Consider the following 18,913-nt stretch of genomic DNA (forward strand, 5'->3'; position numbering starts at 1 on the left):
CAAGCTGGGATCTTGGTAAAAGGGTTCAAGAGCACCCCCTGAGCCCACATCGGCTTTAATGTGCCTTTCAGTCCAGTGTCAGGAAGCAGTGCCCCATGCTCCTGAGATGGTGATGTCCCAAGCACCTCAGACTTGCTTGTAAGTTGGATAATGGACCAAGTGAGAGCCCTGATCCATTGAGCAGAGCCATGGGAAATCCAGAAGAAAAAAACACATTGGGGGCCCTTCTAAGAGACCACTTTCAGCCCAGAAAATCCCTGAGACACAATTTGCTGGAAGCATTTAATTTTGCCTGCCAGAGTCACTATTTGATCTAACTGTGCCCAATAACCTTTAAGGCGCCTTACCAGGGAGGTCTCGCAGAGCAGCTTGCTTCCTCTCACCAGGTTGCCAATGGTTATATGGAAGTACGTGTTGCCACTGCTCCAGTTGGAGATCTTGGTGAAAGGGTGAGTGATGAGAATATCCTGGTGGGAACACAAGACTGACACTCAACACATGAGAGCCTCAACTTTCATGAAGGGCTGTGGGGGCCTCTCATGTCCTCATTCACTTTCCATCAAAGCAGACCAAGGACGTCTACTGTGATGAGACTGTACCATGGCCTCATGGGAATGGCAGTGAGATGCAAGACTCTGAATTCTCCAGTGCTTGCGAAGAACTGTCGTAGTAGAATGACCATGCAGCTGGTTGAAGTAACTAGTAGGAGCTCATTTACTCCAGCTCCTGTCCTAATGTCTGTGAAAGGATTAAGGAAGGCGTATGTATATCCTCCAGTCACAGGGCCCTAACAGTGGATGCTCCCCACCCATCTTCCGGTGAAAATGGCTGGACTGGCTCTGTGAAACAGTGAATTTTTGCCTCCACAAACTTTTCTGGCTATCCAGACTTTCCAATTAGGCTTAACGAGAACTCCTGAAGTTCTGAACAACACACTTTTGGGGATAACCTCTGTGAGGGTTGGGGAATGGGCTCAGGAGCATCTGGTGAATATCTCAGTTTTTCTTACCTTGGTTTTGGGATCAATGAGGCTGACTCCATGCTTATTGATGGCAATTAGAAGGATTTCTGGATAATTTGGCTCTGTAGTTTGCTGTTGGAAATAACATGAACTGGTTAGGGGATGTGTCATGCAAAATCAGGTCCCTTCCTATTTCCTCTCTCCTTGTCTTCTCCTGCCAGCATTTGAGGTCCCATTAATTGCTATTCAGTTTATCCTTTAAAGATAAACATAGAGTTCATTAAAGTATCAGCAATAGTCAGGGCTGTCTAGTTAAGTACAGATCTCCTAAATGCCTGATAACCAGTGGGTGAGTTGCTGACACCATTAAGTTCCTTGCTTCCTTTGGTGGACTCCCAGAAGTGAAGCCGTCTTGCCATTGACAAGGAAGAGCTGGAATAGGCTGGCAAACCCCAGACATCTCCTCTCCCCTTCCAGTCTCTGTCTGGTGTTCTGCTCTTCCTCATGCCTGCTGCTGTGGCCCTCCAGGCCAAGACTACACTGCTCTGTCCCCTTCTGATTTTTATATTCAGTTTTGTTCCTGCTGGTAAACCCTTTTCCCAGCCCTGGGCCATAAGGACCTCCAATTTGTTTGACCAATGAGAGAGATAGAGCACATGGGATGGGGGCTCAGCTTCTGCCCTGCCACAGATCTCTTGGCTACCAAAAAAAAAATGACCACAGGATATATTCAGATCCCTTATGCCATCTAAGATGGACCTAATAGAAAATGGGGTGCCCAGGTTCAAGGAACTGATGAGTAATTTTGGCAACTGGTCATTGAGAAGAGGGAGTTGCAATAAGGTATCCAGAGTACTGGGACAGACTTCATGACTACTGGCCTCTACTTCTTTGATGGGAGTCTGGTGCCATGGTGGGTGGTCTGGATTTCGTTTGTGGTGGGTGCAGACACGTCCCTTGGAAAACCACACATTCCCCTTTGCCTTGGCAAAACAGAGAATGGCTCTTGGCTCTTCAGCAGCACAGCCACGAGTATGGAACCAGTGACTGAGATATGCTGAAGCTCTACAATGCCTCTGTCTGGCAGGGCAGCAATAAATGAGTGTATATCAGCCCTTCACTGATGGGAGACTCTCACACTCCTTCCCTGCTTCATCCGGGTTGTCCCAGTTTGGTCCAGACACTGGGACAACCCGGCATACTTGGAACCCCTCTGTGATATGGGGTTCCTGACCTTGGCTGAAAGCTGCCAGAGAACCCCCAAGTAGGGCAGGTACCTTCACTTCAAAGAATGCTGATCCAAATGTAGGCCACTTGAAGATAATCTTTAGGAAGGCAAGCTTGGCTTCTTCTCTTGTTTTGCCCGCGTGCTTATTGTAGTATGCCACAATGGACTGCAACAGAGAACATAACAGAGCTGGAGGGTTTGCACTACCTAGCACCAGGGACGTTTGCAGGGAAGGAGCATCAGTCCCACAAAGATGGTCAGTTCTAGTCTCTGCTCCAACGAACACTGCACAAAAGTGCTGGCTGGTCAGTGGAGCAGGGCCTGGAACAAAGGCAGGTCCTTCTTTCTTAGATGAGCTGTGCTGGTGACTTCATTAAAGGGCTGATAAGTTTTGATCCTCCAATTTATGCAGTGGTGGAGACAGAGAGACCTTCAACTCAGAGAAGCTGATAGTTTGCTGGTCAGGCACATGGCTGAGTTCAAGTCCCAGAAATGACTTATAAGACCATTTCTTGGCAGTGAGACACCTGTGTTATTTTATGGCTCTAAATCTGTCTGTACCTGTGCCACAGCTCTCCCTGTGTAAAGCAGGGAGAATTACCCCTCTACTCAGTAGTTTGCCTTAAACAACAGAACTTTACATGGGACTGTCTCCCAGCATGTGTCTGTACAGTGTTGCATCCACCACTACAGCCACAGCCATGTGCAGCACAAAGAAAACCCACTGCAAGGCATGCGTGTATGAGCACACATGTACAATTTCTTCTCTTGGTGATGTTGGTGAGGCTGCAGCTCTGCTAAGTCTCAAGAGAGAGAATGGTTCACTCATTCTAGCACATTCTAGCAGCTCCAATGTTGAATGTCAGACAAGTCACCCAAGAGACTGGGCTTTCCCCAGCCAGGCCTGGCATATGACTCAAGCTGCTGTTTTACCCTTTTCCAGTCGTCTGGAGAGAGCTGCCGAACGAGGTCCTGAGGCACCAGCTCCTTCAGGAGCTTGGGGATGCTGGGGAAATAGGACTTGTCATCCTCAAACTTCACCCGGTAGATGAGAGCCGCCAGCTGCAGGACCTCCTCCCGTGTGCACTTGTGGTAGCCGCGCAGGTACTTTGGTAACTCCTGCGTGGAGGAAAGAACAATTCAGAGACAGAGGAGATGACCATGGACCTTCGCCCTCAGGTGTTAAATGGAGTTTGTGGAGGTAACCAGCCCCTGATTAAGAGGCTGTGCCCTGGGAACACTCGTAGCAGTTGTGTTGACTGTGGTGGAGAGGTAGCTGCTCAGCTGAGACCACACCAGATGTCTGAAGATTCTCTATGGTCTAAAAGAGTCTCCTGTTACGTGGAACAGGGAGGTCCCTATGTTAGCTGTCAGGTGTGTGATCCTACATTCTTGTTCAGCCTCCCTCATCCCAGGGAATCCACTCCTAGTAATGGTCACTTGGAATTGAATGGGTTTTCAATTTTAAAAATCTATTTCCTCCTTACCAAAAGTGTCTGAAAATGTGTCAAGGGATTAACTGACTTGAGCATTAAGGGATACAGTCATATTGGGATAACAACTTCATCCAGGCAAGAACACAGGGAGTGTATGTGTGTGTGAGAGAGAGCTTTGGGACATGAAGGTGTCTCTTCCATTCCAGAAGAAACAAGAGTAGAACAACTGTAACTTCTTACATGACTGCTGGGATCCTCAAAGCTCATCTCCATGAATGGAGGTGGCTGAAAACCCTCAGGATGCTTCTGAATTCAACCTCCCCAATGAGGCTGTCAGCAGGACACACTCTCCCCTGTTTCTTGCTGCCCACCAAAGAGCAGCTGGCCCAAATCCCAGCTGGGCTGGTTTACCCTAAAGTGCATGAAGGCTGCTCCTTGCCATGCAACTCAACAGCACTCTTTGTAGTGCTTTATTTAAGGCAAGAGTTCTTCCTATTTAATGCAAGAATTCATCCATCTACAGATGGAAAAAGTCTTTGTAACCCACTGCCAGTTCTTCCCAAGTCTCCACTGGTATTGCAGGCTCCTGGAGTACCTGATAATAATGGAAGATTGAGTCTGCCATCGAGTCCTTTCCAGGCGTTGTGTTGGTCCACAGCTTTTTCATGAAGAACACTTGGTAGGTGAGGGAAGGCACTATACCTGTGCAAGGGAAGCAGGGAGCAGATATGTAAGAGCAATGCTGTGAGTACCAGTTGGCAATTGGTGTCCCTGCAAGCCAGCGGTGCCCATGTGCCGTCACAACTTGCAGTGACAGGGGCACTCACAAGGCCAAATGGGCTCTGACCTTGCAGGGAAAACCACATTTTTCCCTTGCAAAGCTTCAATAAAATGGAAAGAGTGTCTGGATTCATTTGCACGACTGTACTTCAATGACAGTGCTCATGCCTAATGCAGGACAGAGGAATTGCACCCTGGAGGCACCTGTGTCTTACAGCCACTGATATATTCAGCAGAACTGCAGCCAGCTCCACTGCAGATGTGGGCAGTGAGGTGAGGTGAACCCACCACCTAAACCTTCCCACAGGCAGGCCCTGGAGCGCTGCCCACCAGCAGATGCTCCTCATAGGGGCCAGGTCTAGCCCTGGAGCAGAAGTCTTGCTGTTCTTGGACAGGTCATCTCCCAGGTGATGTCCCCAGGGCTGGTGCAGACAGCACACCCACAGCAGTGTGGCCCAACAGACATGGCAGACTCTGTGGTCAATCTTGTTTGAGAGGGCTGGAGGGCTCTGTGTGACCCACGATGGAGAAAAGTCACTGTTACCATCTTTTGCTGGTCTTGCTTTCTTTATCCAGTCCGTCAGGTGTCTCACAAAGTCAAAGAAAAAATCTCCCTCGGGCACACTGATGACCTGGAGGACACAGGACATGGTTACAAAGGCTCAGCAAGTGGCAAGAGGCCACAGGCAGCGTTGGCCATTACCTCATCTCCTGCAGTTTTTGCTCACTGGTTTGTCCCAGTTACACTGATGTGTTACAAACTGCTGACGTGAGAAAGCCGCTGCCAGCACCTTGCTGCAGGCTCTGTCTCTAATTTCACCCATTACTCCTTATTGCAGCTTCCTGTTTCACAGGAGCAATTAATTTCCCTTCATGATGACTATCTCCACAGATTTCTCCCAGTTGCCTGAGGCAGCTCTAAGCTGCACATTTTTCTTACTTAGTCCTTTCTTATAAAACTGACTCAGCAACAGGCTAGAAGAGCTTTGCCCGTCTGTGTTTTAAGCCCTTTGGGGTGACTCCTGTAAGTCAGAGCTGTGAGACTGCAAATCTCACCTGTAGTAGGTTGGATCTGACTTAGAAGCACCACACTGCTTGCAGAGAAATGCATCTCACCTGTGAGGGTGCAGTTAGCTCTGTCTTCACCAATGCATACCCACTGGCAGGTGGGTTGCCCTTGGTGCCCCAGGGGTCACCCCAGCTTCTGGGTGGGTCACTCACCTTGTCGGAGATTTTGACGAAGAGGCTGAAGCCTTCAGAGGACTTTAGGAGCAGCCTGTTGGAGATGTTCTGGCAGAAGTCCTTAGCTTTCGTGCTGGACTCCACCTCAAATGCCTACAAAGAAAGGAAGATCCTCACCACTGCTACCTCAAGGTTAATTTCTACTTTACACTCTCTTTGAGGAACGCTAGTCTCAGATACACAAAGGGATTTAGGTGTCCACCACCAAGGAAATCAATGACACTGTGGGTTGTGGCTCTCAGCACAGGAAGGGACATTTGCAGAAGCTCAACCATGTTACTGCTGTACTGTTGTGCTTCATGATGCTCTATCTATACCCTGTGCTGGCTTATCCAGGGCTCCCCAGGCAATGCAAGAGATTTTTCTGGTCTAACAGGTCTCAGAACTATTTGTCTAGGGCAGGTAGAGAAAGATACCTCCAGACTGAGTGTCCCAAGTGTCTCTCCACTGATGATGAAGAGGTCAGATGCCTGACTTAGACCAAATTCCTGACTTCTAGATAGCTGAAGAGAGGGGAGGTGACTCCTGCTTTACATGTGGATGGGATAGGTAACAGACTGTCCCACCTGCACGCAGGTCCCAGCCCTGTTTTGCCTTTTGAGCTGTTCTCAGCATTTACATCGCCTCAGTTCTGCTCTGCTCACTTAAAGAGATTCAGTTTGTAGCAGTTTAAGGAATTTAAGCTTCTGACCACCACACGCATGGCTGTGTTAGCCTGAACCACCAAACCACCAGGACCCGTGTTCCACATCCCACGAGAGACCGGCCTGGAGCTCAGTGCTGCTGGTGTTCAGCAGCTCTTCAGCACAGGTGCGTGTTGTACTGGAATGATGCTACTCTGCCGCTCCACCTGGGAGACTGCCATGGCCAAAAGGATCACAGCAAACCCATCCTAGTGCAGAAGTCCCCACTGCCTCCTTCTCCTGGCTCTCACACAGATGCATGTGCAGAAAGCAGTGTCATGTTTATTGCTGGTCATGTAGAAAAAAATACTCAAAGTGATGAGAAATCCCAGCAGTTCTCTCAACTCTCCATTACAGATAAACAAGGGTATGCACAGCTGCTGGAGAGGAACCATCCTTTTCCTTCCATGCGTGTGCACTGCTTTACACATAAACCCACTTGGAAATACAGGAATTTAGTTGTGCCCAAGGGCATGAGGGGAGAGAGAGATTCGAGCCTCACAGGAAGACTACTCAGTAGCATGAGACAGCAGTATCTGCAAGGACATGCATATCTGCTCTGGCATCAATATAACTAGCTGCCTTATTAGTGTATAAGATGCTTAATGAGAGGTTCCTGAGTGCAGGTATGATTTCTGTGTCATCTCAGGTCAGAAGGTATCATTTCAGTTACCTGCTGTCATAGTCTGCCCAGTCCCCAGGGAGCCCCATCATGGTGCCCCACGGGGTAGAGTTGGGTGGACGGTATCTGTTGGTCTAGGCTGCAATTAACTATCCAAGGCTTGTGAACCACTGTGAGTGAATGGAGATGAACCCACCCAGTTTTCTTCTTTCTTGGGTCATACTACAAAGCTTCCAGTGAATGCCAGCACAGCACCCACATCTCAAAAAAAAGTAAATTGCAGTAAATCAAACCCCTAAGCTGGTCAGGGTAGATAAGGATGGGTTTTCCTTAAACTGCTCTGGTCCAGAGCCTTCTGGAAAGGCTAAGTTCTTCTGAATCAGAACCAACATTAGCCTCTTCTGATAAGAAAATTGACAGCCATCCTGACAGAAAAGAAGAATTTCCTTCACGCCCATTTACCTCATCGGTGTCATCAGGGAAGTAAACCTTGTGGAAAATTTGGGTGGTTTTGTGTTGAATGGCTTCCACTTCTACCAGATGGGGTGGATACTTCCTGGATCCATTCCTGCAAAACAGGAGGTGGCAAGTGCCACAGCATCAAAGCAAGAATATTTTGTTTAAATCTTCCAGTTTAATACATATTCTTTTTTTGAGTAACTTCAGCTACTTTCCTAATATTAGGTTTTTTCCCTCCAAAAGAGAAGAAAGAAAAATTGTAATGGGGATTTGCTTAGGTCGTAGGTGACTTGAGGGGACCTGGACAAAATTGACCTAATTAATCTCTGTTTTCCCACGCACAGTTTACCAGTGACATCCTCCACCCAAATGCCTCTCTAATTCAGCTAGGTTGAACACAGAGACAGGCTGTGAGCTTTCATTGTCCCTCCAGTCACCAAAAAATCTCCTATTCATATTTTCTCACACGTATTTGGATGCTGTGGCACAGTCAGGACTAGGAGGCCTTTTGGTGCTGTACCTCAGGGCTTTCTGGAGTCTCTGGATGCAGTCTGCTGCCAAGGGGTGATGTTTCCGGGACTGCAGGAACCTCTGGACATGGGGCAGGAGGATGTTACTTGGAGGGAAAAGGCCTGTGCACAACCACAACAGCTCCCAGCCTTTCTCTTCACTGTACCTAGACAAGGAGAGACCCAAAAGAAATAAAAATCACTCACAGCACAGACATTTCAGATCTGCTTTGCCCAACACAGGCTAGTGCCTTTGGGCCAAGGGGAACGAACAACTCTTACTTGATGTGGTTGTCTGTGAGCTGCTTGAGGGTCTGGCAGTAGATTTCATCCTTCAGGGGCTCGGCTTTCAAGGCACCTTCAAATATTTGGTCTGTCAGCTCATTAACTGAGCGGGTCCTTTTGGATGGGTAGTCACCCATATACTTCAGCACTGGTGGGAGGTAGGAGTCAAGGATCAGCTAACTGGGATGTCTGGGGAAGCCCTTGTGTTGATGATGTGATTAAAGACATCCTACACGTGATTACAGAAGTGGCTGCAATTTGGTGGAAGGGGCCCAGTAAAGGTTTTACATTGCTTTAGGACATGTCCAGCAAGCTCTCTGCCTTTATCATACATCATCTCAGGTTGAAAGAATTGTTTTGGGGTCAGGACATGTAGACCTAAGAAAGCTGCATGTGATCATGTGTTCCCTGGTCACACATACAGGTACCACTGTAAAAGACCAGATTTTCAGCTAGGGTCAGACACCAGTGGAGTTGCAGTAACATACACCAAATTATGACCTTCACCATCATGCCATATTGCAACTATTCTACATGAGAGCAGGCCACAGTTTTCTGAATTAACATTTATGACACAGAGAGGAAAAGGATAAAATTGCAAATGTCCTCTTATTTTTTTGCCTGTTCTTTTAACTCCTCCTCCTGTTGCTAGTAAGAGAAAACCAGTAGTAGCAGCAATAGTGTAATATTAATCAGTAACAGGCTTATACCAACAGAGCGGTTCAAACCATGAAGTTAGGATCCTAGAGCAAAGCCTCACCAAGAAATAAAGGTTACTTCAGCAGATTGGAGCTATGTCTGTTCTCAGCTCACCTCTCCCATGCTGTGTATATTCTGCCAAGTAAGGGATATTCAGGCATCAAACTCTGTCCCCGAGACCATGTGGACCGGTTTGCATCCACACTGATTAGGGCTACAGCTTTCCACAGCACATGCATTTTGGAGAGACACAGCTGGAGCAAGCCAGAACAGAACCAGTGAGTTAATCACTAAGCAGTGTGGACTCAGTATCTTGTTCCCTGGCCCTCATTTATTAAGAATTGGACACCCCTCAAATCTCAAGGATGCTTGAGTAGAGATTTCAGGATCAGACCCATCTCCAAGACTGTGATATATTCCCAAAGCTCTTAAGAGGGACCCCAAACCTTTCCACGGGCCTTGCTTGTGGCCCTAAAGAGCCTTTTGCCTGTCAGACCTGTTGCCCAAGGACTCCCCCAAGCAGTGGAAGGATATCAATGAAGGCCATGCAGGCTTCTTGGGACAGCTCCTCGCTGCCCAGGATCTTCTTCAGCAATGGCTGTTTGATGGGCTCACGGGTGTAACACCACAGCTTGTCCTTCCCACGGCTCTTGGTGATCATGACCCGGCTGAGGGTGTGCTTGGGAGGTGGCCTGGTGGCAAAGGCAAAGCAAAAGGAAAAGTGGAGAGGTTACAAGATAAAAGGGGCAGCTTGAGGCCAGTGTTTCACCTGGGAAGATTGCTCACAGCACCTGGCTAATGAACTCTTACACCAAATGGGACTTCACAGTTCAGCAAGTATCCAGCTCCAGTTCTGCCCAAAGATAACCATTTGTACTTTCCTAGGGCTCAGAAAAGTCCCTTAAGGACCCTACCCAAGTACTGACACCAGAACAACCTGACACAAAAAAGCTTCTGACCACTGAGGAAGAATGATGGCAATGGAAGGTCAGGGCAGCAACACTGAAAGAATATTGCCTGCCAGGGTGAAGACATCCCAGAGGACCTGGTCTGCCTGTCTGGATTGCCAGCCCATCTGAACAGAATGGGAGTTTTGGGATCAGTGTGGCCAGCTGCACTCAGCAGTGGTGCACATTTAAATCTTTGGAGCTGAGGTGAAAATGCTCGCACCTACTTCAACTGCTGCCTATATGGTCTGAGGCTTTGTAGGAAAGGAATATCAGACCACTAAGCAGAGCCTCCCACATAATATTAAATTTCACACTGTTACACCTGTGCTGAGCCAATCTGCAGAAATCCTTCATAAAACCATGTCTGTGGAAAACCTACAGCTCAACTGCTATGACCTAAACTGAAGGCTGCAGTAGTACAAAGTCACACAAGAGGATATTCAGAGTACTTTCCAGTAGCCAAAAATTTCCTGATTCCCAAGCTACCTGGAGACAGATTCTTATTCCTACAATTTTTGAGGATGGTTTAAAAAATCACCTAAAATAATCATAGGAAAACTCCTCCAAGGTGTATGGCTTTACTCTTTCTTCACTGTCTGAAATTGCCAGCTGAGAGGTTCTGATAACATCTTGTCGTTCATCAGGGGTCATCGTGACCAGTGCCTGTGGGATGAAAAGGTCTCTGTCACCTTGTATATTTGATATATATCTGATGTATTCAGAGAGAAGCAGCAGATAGAAAATGAAAAGAACAGTGCCACTCAGCCACTTTGGTTTCCACCTTATCATCAGGAAGACTCTGGCCAGATCTAAGCTCTTCAGGAAGGCTTTGACCTCCTCGGGCTTTGTATCAAGTTGTGCCATTCTGGAAGACAGCTTACCACGATCTCCAGCGGAGGCATGGTGACTGTAGGCAACACGTAGACAGAATCAGTTGGGAAATCCCCTCTCTGCTTGGTCCGTTCATTGAACCCGTTAGCCCACCCTGAGTTCATCACATGTTCTCCTGTGTCCTGGTCCAGAACTATGAGGTCTCCTTTGAGGAAGCTGAGGAACCCAGATTCTTCTCCCACTGCAAGAAAAACAATCATTAGTTTGATTCCCCCCCCCCCCCCCAAATGATTTGGGAGTAATTAATTTATCTACAAGTTTACCTATGGGCTGGGCCATTTACTTACCAGGGTTTGGGTTGTCTTGGAGAGTGACCACATACTTAGATCTTTTCCTTAGCCCTTCAAGGAAGGTCACCACCAGGTCCCGGATATCCTCGGCATTGTTGGAGGTGAAAGTGTATTCATCGCCTTTAATGGTAGCCAAAGTGAAACTCTGCCCTTGCAGTTTTCCCCCTCTGAGATAGATTTTTACAGGAGACATAAACAAGAAACATAATGGCATCAAGAGGCAAAGCCTGGAAAAGGATTGGTTTACGGTGAGATTACCAGCTAAGTCTGTTCCTCCTTACCTGCTGCTTGATACAGCTGTGATCTCTGGGAAAGAGAGCTCTAAGAGAACCTGCTCCTGTTCATCCACAAAGTACACCCCTGTCCAGTTGACAGCTACAATCACATCATTTTTAGGCAGGCTTGGCCCTGGATTGAAGACAAGACATACAATCAGTTCATGAAGGGTCTTAGGATATGGAAAATGTATGCATTTCAAAGGAGGATGCAATGATCAAAAAAGTGTTATTTTTAGTAAGAGAAATAGTGGCAGATTCATAGCTTGAGCCATTGTTAATCACGATGCACAAAAAAATAACATTTCCAAAAAAGACCAGCTAGACTGTCCATTAAGTCTTCCTATCTGTGGAGTCCCTATCTCTCGTTCCTTTCACTTTGGAGCATCCTGTGCTCTGGGGATGTGCTCTACTGACTCACCTGAGAATTTGAAGGCTTCATAAAACCGAGAAAACAGCAAAGGCCACTTGAAACGTGCAAAATCCACTACCTCTTCCTTGACTTTTTTTGGGTCTGTCCTCTTCTGAGTATAAATTCCCTACAGACAAAGCAAACCACAGCCAACATGAAGCACAAACCCAGTTATATCCAGGAAGAGAGCAAACAAAACCAATTCATGTCACCTGAAGATCTTGGAACCAGTATTAATTGAGGTCTCAATGCGGCTAAGGGCCAAACAAAGTCCTACAGGAACAAGTGATAGTTTGGACAAAGTTCTGGCCTTTGGTTCCCACTTCAGGGAATAATCTGACTTTGAGAAGGCTGGGAAAGCATCTAGAGTGACCAGACTGGGTGGGATTCATCTCAGCTAACTTTGGGTTTCCCTAAAGTAGGTGTCTACCTTGCAGTCTGACAGTCCTTTAGCTGCAAATGGAGACTCAACAGCCTTTGAGCCCAGTCATCTAGCTTTATTTAGGAGATCCTCAGATACCTGACACTTCTGTATGTAGCTGACAGGCTGATGGAGGACCTGCAAGATCCAACTGAATTGCATCCCTGGGTTTCCACTGACAGTAATGGGAGGTGAGACTCCTAACACACATAAAGATGTTTACATTTTAGGGGGTTTAATCTGAAGCTGGTTCCTGCTGTTAAATGAATGTCACTTCTCATGCCTGGGTGACCAATCCTCATGACTGGTCATGAGTTATGGATAATGAGTTATGGAAGGTGTCGCTGTGGGAGGGTGTCACAAATGTTCTGATGGAAGTCAGGGAGGTTTTACGCAATGCTTGACACAATAAGGTCCTGACATTGCCTGGAGACATGAACCACCACTGTGATACAACAGTAACACCACAATCCTTTGTAACAGGAATAAGACCCCAGAGATGGCATTTTGCTTCTCACAGTGAATCTCTGAAGATTGTCTTCTTCTGTCAGATCTTGCCTCAAAACCAGTGGTAAATCTGAATACGGCTAGTACAAAACCTGCCACCTTCTTTGATTTAGCTTCAGGCCAGACTAAGAGCTGAGCTATGATGTCTGATGTATGTTTAAAAGGCACACGAAGCTACTGAAGCATGTCTTGGTCCTTGCCGGGTGATCTATTGTCCCCACCTTTTTATGTGCAGCTATGATGAGCTGAGCCCATTTTTCCACTGTTTTTGAAGCTGTGATCTCTCTGTCCGGGATGTAGGATGGAATTAGATTTAGCAGCCTTTCCAGTACCATCTCTGACCCGTAGTCCACGTAGTACTGCTGGGAAGCCAGTTCTGCCAGATCTTCTTCCTGTGGGAGCCAAACAAGCCAAGTTAATGCTGTTACCAGGCCATCACCTCAACATCCATGCTCCATCATCCAAGGAGCTCCTTGTGAGGGCTCGATGTACTGCTGCTTCAGAATGGTGTGGGGATGCTTCCTTTCAGCAGAACTTCACCAGCGCTTTTTGAATATCTAAAGTTCAGGAGACTGACCACTAAAAACTAAAAGCTGTCATTAAACCTTAACACGTTCAGTGACCAGCACCATGCAACCCTGTACTGTGTGTGAACATGTTTGTCCCAGTCTTTCCTTGCAGTTTAGTCTTCTGATGCCTGCAGTCAGCAGTGGGTGATTTTGCTATAGTAGACAGAGTTTAATGATTGAAAACTGCATGTATCCATCATTTCTTATATTTGAGAAGCCCAATTTGAGAAGCCCATTTCTTATATTTGAGAACCTGTGCATAATGCAGAATGGTAAATTATTCTTTGGTGCAGCTACATTCCAAGCACTTTGGGGTGAAATAACAGAGCTACTGAGATGATAATAGCACAAGGAGACCAGGAGCAAGAGAGGGAGAGGAAGAAAGGGCAGGACTTCTGATAGGATAAAAGAGCTGTAGTTAATGCAACATAGATGGGAAAAGATTATTTAGTTCCCAAGGTGACTGGACTTTATCGGACCACAGGAGAATGATTAGGTGTTGAGGAAGAGACATATCTTCAATTTGATACCTGGATGATTTCAAACACAAGTAAAAAAAATTGCGATAGACATTGTCATAGATTTTGATGTTACTTGAGATACTTGTTTCAGTGACACTGGAATAATTTTGTAAGCTCCCAGACTCTAGAGGCATAGATTTCTGCTGCCAATGTCCCTTCAGCATATGGCAGCATTATTGGGTTTGTATCGCATGGCAGAGGTCTGGGTATCCTGAAAAGCATCTTTCATGTCTAAGGCTTAGCAGGATTCACCAAACAGGATCCTTCTGTGTACTCCTGATCTGGTGATCTGGTTACAGACCACCTGTGGCCCTTCAAACTAAGGCTGATGCACGAAGTGGCTGTTAATTCTTCCATCCAAAATTCACCAGGAGAGAGTGCTCATGCAGCACATGGGAGTGTCCAGTCTGTCCCCAGCTAAGAGGATCTGATGCCTGTAGCTACTGTTTCCCAAGTGAGTACCATAATCCCCAAGCTAGCAGGTGTTCAGGGAGGAAGATTTCCCATCCCCTTTGGTAAAACCTATTTCACATACCTTGTCACACCGGTACTCCCCAAACTTCACCCCTCGCACAATCTGTTGATAGATGAGATTGGTGGCCACATTGTCCTCACTTGGGTTGTGCCAAGGAGTGAAGATCTCCTTCCTGAAGAAGAGTCTCCATGGCGCGTTGCGCTCCTGCGCTCCCTGCTCTTTGGCATACTGCTCGCACTGAGACACAGCATCCATCACATGGTCATTGCCACTCCCCAGCGAGGAGACCTAGTCAGGGCAGAGGGAAAAGTGGCATTCACCTGACTAAATGCTGACCTTTCCAGGTAGAGATTTCTGTCTCTGAGTCACTCATCCAGACTTCCTTTATGATCAAAATAAAGCAAAGTATCTATCTCCACTAGCCAGCCAAGATTGAATAGGTCTACAGCATAGCTGGGTGAGCCATTCTGTTTTGAGCCCAGTTTCCTATCTAGAATGAAAGGAGGACATCAACGTGAATTGGCAAAGCCAGCAGTCCCATTATAAAGTACTGTTTATTCATACTGTGCTTTGAAACACTCTGTTTCAAAGTCATGAATTTGGATGCAACCATGCTAAACCAGAGAAACCCAGAATAAAAAGCCTGTCCTGTTACAGAAGATTTATCACCTCTGTCTTCTCACTGTAGTCTGGCATGAAGCCATAAAGCATTATATCTCCTCAGAAGGAACATCCCTGGATGAATGTGAAAATCATGCTGGCACCTGCACTGTAGAAATGTTCCTTCCTGACCTCAAGGCTGGCCATTTGCTCAAAGCGCAGGGTCCTTCTACACTCTGGAAGATACGTGATGGCAAGGAGAACCCCCCTCTTCTTTCATAGAATTAGTCAGGAATATAAAAGATATACCTTGTCAAAAAGTGCAATGTAAAGTGAAAAGCCAAATCGGTCCTTCAGGCTGATTTTGTCGGCCAATGAATTACAGAGCTCTTTAGCAGTTGTTGCAGAGTCAGTTAACAGTGTTTTTGTTGTCCCATCCATAAATGTGACAGGCAGCATGATTGGTTTCTTGGACTTGGTTGCCTGTTGGATTAAAGTCAAACTTTATAAAGGCATGTGTATTTCAATCCCATTGAGACTATTTACCTGCATACTTTTTCACCCAATTGTGGTATCCATTTTCTAATTTCCGATCCCACTGACTGGCTGCTTTTCAATGCTACTGAAACATCCTTCTCAGCAGGATAATGTACAGTCAACCACTGGAAGCACTTGGAAGTCCCAGATTTTTTATTTAATACATTCATTATCAAAGAGCCTAATCCAGTAAATCCAAGCATGCCTGGGAATGCTCCTGGGTGCTGGAGCACAGCTGCCTATGCTAGTAAACTAGGATAGAAAATGAGCAATTATTGCACAAACTGTGCCTGTTCCAGCTATGGCTATCCCTGAACAAGTCCCAGGGACCATTCTCAATAGGCAGTTGCCTGCAGCCATCTTCATCTGGAAGACAGTTTCTTAGCATACATGGGGGGTTTGTTGCGTGCCAGCTGGCCTCAATGCCCAAGACCACTCTTGAGCACGGATTGATGTAGCCAAAGGGCTTGATCTTCAGCAAGTCTGGAGCAAAGCGGATTCATGGGGAATGCACTATCTTGGAAATACATGAACATTCTTGAGAGAAATAGGCATTTTGTCATGCTACTTTCTGTCCTGCCAGAGATGTGGTTCCTGTGATAGTGAAAGGCTTAAACCCTGAGCTGCAGCTGCCTGGGGAGAGGATGGAGGGACTCGTACCTGCAGCTCCAGCCAGCTGGGTGGCTGCGTCCTTGTCCCATTGGCAAACGTCCGCCTCAGCCTCTCTTCGCAATAGGGAGCATAACCCGGGGGACCTCCATTGATGAAGTTCCTTAAATACTGTTGGCAACAGGGAACACATTGGTTAGAACATCGGCTCTAGAGGAAAAACATTTGCAAAGGTTAAAAAGCAGTGTCTTACTGGAGAAAAGCCCTCTGGGACTAATGGCAGTGACACCGCTCTGGCTCAGGATGTTCGTACATCACATTGTTGGAAGCTGAGAGAGAGTAGGACAGTCTGTACCCTTGCTTTGCTCTTATACTGTGTGTTTCTGGCCTTGGTAGAGATAAGATACCAGCCTAGACAACCTTTGATCGAAGCCAGTGCAGCACCTTTTCTGTTCCTGCTATTGATGCCACTGATTTCTATCTCTGTGTTTTAAAGATGTACTATAAAATGTTATTGAGTGTTGGCCAAAAAGATGGGAGTGAATGAAAACGATGTATAAGTAATGATCCAAGCGAATTGTAAGCAAATGCCACTCAGAACACTTAGCTGCCAGTACAAAAGATCTTTCACAATTACATTAAACAGATGTTTCTTTAGTCAGATTTTAAATTGCATTGTAGAAGATCCTAAACCAGAATCTGAAGCACTTCACCATATGCTAAAAATACAGTCATGTCATTGTAGAGCAAATTGGCTTCCACAATATGAAAGATAATACACTTAAAAATATTACATAAATATCTTGGCAAAAAAGGTAGATAAGACTAACAGTTCTGTAAATCATATTTTTCAGAGAGACTTTATAGATAAAGAGTTCTCAGAATAATAACACATAGTTGTTCCTTCAGTAACACAGACTGCTCTATAACACTGTCAGTCCATAAATAGCATGGGTAGAAAGACAGATATCTCTGACAATCATAATTTACAGAGATACTCTGAAATAACTAGGTAATACAGCCAGATTATATGGATGGGTGCTGTTGCAAATGATTGCAAGCAGCTGATGCTGTGTAGAAGTGTAGTTTTGATTATGCCGTTAATAATGAACTATGTAATCACATAATTATTTTTAATTTTCCTTCCTTGTGACTGAATCTTCCCACCAAAGTCCATTATTAGTTGAAAGAAAGGAACAAAGAACAGGAGTGCTAATATGTCTTGATCCATGCTTAGTATATGATGTGATAAAGGTGTCTAATGGGATCTAAAGCATGACCTTCATATTTGGGAGCAGGAAAACATATTGAAGACTGTCTTGTTATCAGCTAAATCCTTCTCAAAATGTTTAGTTCTAACTGACACTATTGAAGGTTGTGGAACAACTTCTAGGCACAACAGTTTCCCAAAATTCCTCGTCTTTTTTCCATAATATTGCTGCTATTAAAGTTAGAGCCTAGAGGTTTCAGGAGAAAAATAACCAGGAGTCTGATACAACATTCACTGCTAAGAGATATTTACCCCTATATGCTTTTCCTTCTATTAAAAAGGTGGATAATTACTGCTAAGTGGGAAATTATGGCATCAGCTGAAAAATGTGAGGTTAACAAAATATCATTTAGCTAACTGGTTGATAGTCAACATGTGGCTGTCATACGTTTAACAGTAGCTATTGCATGGTTAAAGCAGTAGTCAGTAGTAAATCAAATTTCAGCTGACTACTAACTCCTGAAAACATGGTACTAACAGATTAAGAGTCTGAGAGTAAAGTCTGGCACTGACATGGAATCTGTCTCCCAACCCAGAACAGACCGGACCAGGTGGCCTGGTTTAACAGAGCTTCAAAACAGAAGAGTTCATTGAACTTCAAAAAACTTTGAATATTCCTTTCACAGAATCACAGAATTGTCTAGGTTGGAAAAGACCTTGAAGATCATCCAGGCCAACCATTGACCTAACATTGACAGTTCCCAACTACACCATATCCCTAAGCGCTCAATCAACTTTACTCTTAAACCCCTCCAGGGATGGGGACTCCACCACCTCCCTGGGCAGCCCATTCCAACGCCTAACTACCCGTTCTGTAAAGAAATGCTTCCTAATATCCAGTCTAAACCTTCCCTGGCGCAGCTTGAGGCCACTACCTCTTGTCCTGTCACTTGTCACTTGGTTCAAGAGACTCATCCCCAGCTCTCTGCAACCTCCTTTCAGGTAGTTGTAGAGGGCCATGAGGTCTCCCCTCAGCCTCCTCTTCTCCAGACTAAACAACCCCAGTTCCCTCAGCTGTTCCTCGTACGACATGTGCTCCAGACCCTTCACCAGCTTCGTTGCCCTTCTCTGGACACGCTCAAGTAATTCGATGTCCTTTTTGTAGTGAGGGGCCCAAAACTGAACACAGTCATCGAGGTGCGGCCTCACCAGTGCCGAGTACAGGGGCAAGATAACTTCAAGTGAGTCTGAATGGGAATGTATGTGGTTCGGGGGCAGAGTTAACATTTCATCATGAGAATGTCTCATCTCATAACATTTTAACCTGGAAGGTGTCAATGATGTCCCCATGGATAACTACAGTGCCTTCAGAGGAGCTCTGAGATGTTGCCCAAGTCACTGCCTGTGTGTTGCTATTTGCAAGACTAGGGCCTTGAAAGGTAACCACATTGTGGGCTGCTGCAAGTGTTCTTTGCATTCATACTCGAGGCACTTCGGTCACCACAGGCTGTCTATCATCTCCAACAGCCCAAGGTGCAAAAGGGTGATGAGTAAGGGCAGAATTAGTATAAACCTTCTCTGAAGCTGTTGGGAATATTGTCCTGTATTTCAGCAAGGACCATTACTCCGGGCAGGGGTACATGTGAATCACTGGCACAGGTTGCCCAGAGAGGTGGTAGATGCCTCATCCCCGGAAACATTCAAAGTCAGGTTGGATGAGGCTCTGAGCAATCTGATCTAGT

The 18,913-nt window shown here is 46.0% G+C and overlaps 1 protein-coding gene across 3 annotated transcripts in view; it reads right to left on the bottom strand.

Annotated features, from left to right (window-relative positions):
* Positions 1-18,913, bottom strand: part of MYO7A (myosin VIIA) — a 103,034-nt gene that overhangs the window by 2,741 nt on the left and 81,380 nt on the right. For all 3 annotated transcript variants that reach the window (XM_074860449.1, XM_074860448.1, XM_074860450.1), the window contains 20 exons: positions 16,013-16,132; positions 15,125-15,298; positions 14,276-14,503; positions 12,872-13,042; positions 11,732-11,849; positions 11,317-11,443; positions 11,033-11,202; positions 10,736-10,926; positions 10,393-10,517; positions 9,439-9,596; positions 8,203-8,356; positions 7,932-8,087; positions 7,415-7,520; positions 5,627-5,740; positions 4,950-5,037; positions 4,221-4,327; positions 3,123-3,308; positions 2,239-2,355; positions 1,010-1,093; positions 348-467 (listed from right to left, as the gene is read on the bottom strand). In XM_074860449.1, coding sequence (XP_074716550.1) covers positions 348-467; positions 1,010-1,093; positions 2,239-2,355; positions 3,123-3,308; positions 4,221-4,327; positions 4,950-5,037; positions 5,627-5,740; positions 7,415-7,520; positions 7,932-8,087; positions 8,203-8,356; positions 9,439-9,596; positions 10,393-10,517; positions 10,736-10,926; positions 11,033-11,202; positions 11,317-11,443; positions 11,732-11,849; positions 12,872-13,042; positions 14,276-14,503; positions 15,125-15,298; positions 16,013-16,132 — 2,814 coding nt within the window. The remainder of the gene's footprint in view (positions 1-347; positions 468-1,009; positions 1,094-2,238; positions 2,356-3,122; positions 3,309-4,220; positions 4,328-4,949; positions 5,038-5,626; positions 5,741-7,414; positions 7,521-7,931; positions 8,088-8,202; positions 8,357-9,438; positions 9,597-10,392; positions 10,518-10,735; positions 10,927-11,032; positions 11,203-11,316; positions 11,444-11,731; positions 11,850-12,871; positions 13,043-14,275; positions 14,504-15,124; positions 15,299-16,012; positions 16,133-18,913) is intronic.

The sequence above is a fragment of the Strix uralensis genome, chromosome 2 (genome assembly GCF_047716275.1).
Source record: "Strix uralensis isolate ZFMK-TIS-50842 chromosome 2, bStrUra1, whole genome shotgun sequence".
NCBI classification, from domain to species: Eukaryota; Metazoa; Chordata; class Aves; order Strigiformes; family Strigidae; genus Strix; species Strix uralensis.